Source organism: Arachis duranensis, chromosome 3, assembly GCF_000817695.3.
Source record: "Arachis duranensis cultivar V14167 chromosome 3, aradu.V14167.gnm2.J7QH, whole genome shotgun sequence".
In the NCBI taxonomy this organism is placed as follows: domain Eukaryota; kingdom Viridiplantae; phylum Streptophyta; class Magnoliopsida; order Fabales; family Fabaceae; genus Arachis; species Arachis duranensis.
Genome location: NC_029774.3, coordinates 121,609,277 through 121,613,535, shown reverse-complemented (window position 1 = coordinate 121,613,535; position 4,259 = coordinate 121,609,277). Strand labels below are relative to the sequence as shown.

General features: G+C 39.1%; 1 protein-coding gene across 1 annotated transcript; it reads left to right on the top strand.

Annotated features, from left to right (window-relative positions):
- Positions 1-2,104: 2,104 nt before the first annotated feature.
- On the top strand, positions 2,105-4,259 carry LOC107480865 (protein phosphatase 2C 37). Its single transcript, XM_016101062.3, has 4 exons — positions 2,105-2,725; positions 2,835-3,158; positions 3,280-3,385; positions 3,503-4,259. The coding sequence occupies exons 1-4, from the start codon at positions 2,216-2,218 to the stop codon at positions 3,862-3,864; spliced, it is 1,302 nt and encodes a 433-aa protein (XP_015956548.1). The 5' UTR covers positions 2,105-2,215; the 3' UTR covers positions 3,865-4,259.

The following is a 4,259-nucleotide window of genomic DNA, read 5'->3' as shown; positions in this document are numbered from 1 at the left end:
TATGAAATTATCTTAAAGAACTTATATTAAAAAAATAAAAAAATTAAACAAATTATATGGAACCTTTAACAAATAAGTAGACTTTATACACTCCATATTAAAAGAGATGATTTATTTATTTTTTTTATAGTAAATATAAACTCAAAAAAAATGAGATAATGGATTATGCAAAAAAATTAGATCAAAATGTACTAAAGAATTAAAAATATACTAAATGAGATAATAGATTATAGTCAATATAAACTCTAAATTCACTCTAAAATTATATCAAAATTAAAGTTATATAATTAAGATGAAGAATAAACGAGTCTTATGCTAAACAACAAAACTATATATAAACTGTTTTAAGAAGAAAGATATACAGATTTTAATTTGCGATATTATCTTTTCATATTCTTTAAGGATGGTGCAAATCATTTTCTCCTCTAATTAAGAATTTGGACTCCAACCCACGTTTAGTTTCATAATGCCTAATCCAATTATGACCAATCTTATTTAATATATAATATAACTAAATAAGAGAATATTCTAACTTACATAAATTACCCTCAATTTTAATACAAGATACAAAGCTATGAAGATCAACATAAGCATTATTATAAGTGTAACATATAAGTTCTTACATTGAAGAAAATCTATCTAGCAATGCAGATGTAACAATATTTTTATGTAAGAACAGAAAATAACGATATACATGTAATAACACATAATAAACAAAAAATACAGATTCAAATATTTAGATTCACAAATTCACACATTAAGATTTAAACATTTAGATTTACAAATTCACACATTTATATTCAAACATTCTGTTATTTAGATTATATTTTTTATTAATAGTAAAATGCATAAAGAATAGATAATATATAAATGTAATAACTCAATAAATATTTTTTAAAATATCTTTTATTCTTTTTTATTTTTCTCTCTCTCTCGATTCCTTCTTGGCACAGCAACTAACAAACTGTGATGGCAAGTGGGAGTGGCGTAGTTGAACTTGGCTATGGTCGTATAAATGTAATAATTCAATAAATATTTTTTAAAATATCTTTTATTCTTTCTTATTTTTCTCTCTCTCAATCCCTTCTTGGCACAGCAACTAACAAACTGTGATGGCAAGTGGGAGTGGCGTAGTTGAACTTGGCCGTGGTCTTTTAGTCTTATAATCTCTTTTTTTTTTACTTTTTTTTTAATTTTTTTTTACAATTTTATCCAAAAAATAATTTGACTAATACAATTTTTACTTTTTAGTTAGTTATGAATTTAAAAAATGGTAAAAATTTAAGTACAATTAATTTTATTAATTTTATGTAAAGTTGATGGTTGAGAATAATTAAATAATTTAAATAATTTGATTAAATTTTTATTTAATAATTTTTTATTTTAATTTTTAATTAAAAAAATTCAAAAAGATATAAAAGAAAAGTAAAAAGAAAGAATACAGAATGCCGTGAAGAGTGAAGACAAAATAAGAGTGGGAGAGACCAAAAGCGGAATCTAAAGGCGCGTGCTATGTAAACGGAGGAGAGGCGGGCGTGAAGACCAGAATCGAACAGGAATCTCGTATCCTAAGATGGAGCCACGTGGTGACATCCTCTAGCCGAGTGTCCTAACAGACCGAAAAGTGGCATGCATAGGGAGCTAAAACTAAAATTAACCAACAAAGAGGAAAAAAAATACGAAGTGGGAAAATATTTTGCGGGTAAGACTCAAACCAAATCAAATCAAAGATGAAATTGAAAGCTACTATGATATGTGATATAGTTTTCGAATTAGAATTGGAAGAAAGAGAGAGAGAATAACAAGAAGCGGGCCACATGCGTGTCAGAAAAGGAAAAAAAACATCTAAACCTACCGTGGATCCAAATCATTGGTGCCACGTACACCCTTTTTCAAAAGGCCACCTTACCACGTGTTCCCCTGCCAAACCCCAACCCCGATCACTTCAACGGCTGAGATCGCTTCGCGTTACTCTTTGACGGTGACGGGCACCCTGCCCGTCCATTTACTGTGGGCCCTACTTGAATTCCCTAACCTTGGGCCTCCCCTTCCCCTTCGGTAGAAAAAGCTCCTTCTCCCCCCTCTCTTTCCTTCATTCACTCTATTTTTTTTATTTTAAAATTTTTTTCTTCTCTCTTACTTCTCTATATATATCCTACTCTTCCTGTGCTTCGATATTTCAAAATTTCATCGCTTTTGAAGTTTCAAAATTTAAATGGCTGGTATTTGCTGTGGTGTTGTTGGAGAAGGCGAACCAACGGCTCCAATCGAGCCAAATCCACGCCCATCCAGGCGAAGGAGCCTAGACTTGCTTTCTTTGAGGTTAATGACCGACGTGGCGACGGCGGCGGCGCCCGAGGCTTCCCGGAAACGGCAGAGGATGGATCTTTGCGCGGTTCCCAGGGAGTGCGGCAACGTCGCGAAGAACCGCGGTTCCTTTGTTGTCGGGCAGAACAAGGAGGACGGATCTAAGCAGCTGGTTAACAACGAAGATGGCACAGTTTCGGAACCGAAACGGTCCAAGGTTTCTTCTCTGTTGGGTTCGACGGCGGGAGGTTTGGGAAATGAGAAGGTTTATGGAGAGTGTCCGAAGTTCGGCGTGACTTCCGTTTGCGGAAGGAGACGAGACATGGAGGATTCGGTTACTGTGCGTCCTTCTTTCTGTGATGAGAGTTACAGAGGGTTCCATTACTTCGGCGTGTTTGACGGTCACGGTTGCTCACATGTAAGCACTCTAGCTTAGCCGCTTCTATTTTCAGATGCTTAAATACGCTCGTAGAATGTAGAAGTGGATCTGGTTATGGTTTTAACTTAAACCGGTTTCGTGTATGCAGGTTGCGACGCTGTGCAAGGAGAGGCTGCATGATATTGTGAAGGATGAAATCAGTGGAGCGAAGAAGGATGAAGAAGAGTTGGAATGGAAATCCGTGATGAAGCATGGGTTCTTGCGCATGGACGACGACGTACACACCTGGAGCAAGGGGAATCACTCCTCCACCTGCCGCTGCGAGCTTCAGAGTCCACACTGCGACGCTGTCGGATCCACTGCCGCTGTCGCCGTCGTCACCTCCGAGAAGATCGTTGTCTCCAACTGCGGCGACTCACGTGCAGTGCTCTGCCGCAACGGCGTGGCCATCCCCCTGTCCTCCGATCACAAGGTCCGTTCTTACTTTCTTGATTTTATTTTTCCCGGGAAATAGAAAAATAAAAATAGAGAAACGTTACTTTGGCGCTTGCATGACACGTGGCCTAACTATTATTCGTATCGTTTGATTGCAGCCTGACCGACCCGACGAACTGATCCGGGTTCAAGCTGCAGGAGGGCGCGTGATCTATTGGGATGTTCCCAGGGTGCTTGGGATGCTAGCCATGTCTAGAGCCATAGGTGAGTGTTGAGCAACAACTGCGCACGTTAGCACCATGCGTTTTAATATGATTATTTAGCGTTACGGTCGCATGGCGGTTCACATTCTAGAATTTAACGATTTCCGTTTTCTTTCAGGGGATAATTATCTGAAACCGTACGTGATCCCGGAACCGGAGGTGACCGTTACTGAGAGGAGACACGATGATGAGTGCTTGATTATTGCGAGTGACGGTTTGTGGGACGTGGTGTCAAATGACACTGCGTGCGGGGTGGTGCGGATGTGTCTCAAGGCGCACAAGCTGCCGTCGCCGCCGGGGTCTCCGTCGGGGAGTGGGGTGGCAGCGGACGGATCCGATAGGGCGTGCTCAGATGCTTCCATTCTGCTGACGAAGCTGGCGCTGGCGAGGCACAGCGAGGATAATGTGAGCGTGGTGGTAGTTGACTTGAGGAGGGGCCAACAACGGTCTAATCCCAACAATAACGACAACGTTAATTGAAATGATGGTACCAATGGATGAATGAATGAAACGGCCTTTTAACTTCAATGGCCATTGGCCACCCTCCATTTTTCGAAGGACCACGGTGGGGGTGTTGGGCATTTTGGTTATTGAATGTGATATGTAATAGTAGTATTTAGCTAGGTTCTTGAGTCGAGTAAGGAAGAAAATTAAATCGTAGCCTTGTCAACTGTGAAGGGAACAAAAATTATAGGAAAAATATCTAGTGGGGGGAAATTTGTGTCAGCAAAGGACTAAATCAGCCGGTTGACACTACGGGTCTAATAGATTCTGTTTTGGTTCGTAGTTTGTTCAAGTTAAGTTTGTTTATCCCATATTTACTTTGATTAATTAATGCAACGATTGGTAATGAATAACCAACCTGTGGAAGCTTA

Bases quoted from the DNA above. Each gene is read 5' to 3' on its own strand.
- LOC107480865 (XM_016101062.3), top strand. From the start codon at position 2,216: ATGGCTGGTATTTGCTGTGGTGTTGTTGGAGAAGGCGAACCAACGGCT. The intron at 2,726-2,834 runs GTAAGCACTCTA...TCGTGTATGCAG, and splicing joins ACGGTCACGGTTGCTCACAT to GTTGCGACGCTGTGCAAGGA. The intron at 3,386-3,502 runs GTGAGTGTTGAG...GTTTTCTTTCAG, and splicing joins AGCCATGTCTAGAGCCATAG to GGGATAATTATCTGAAACCG.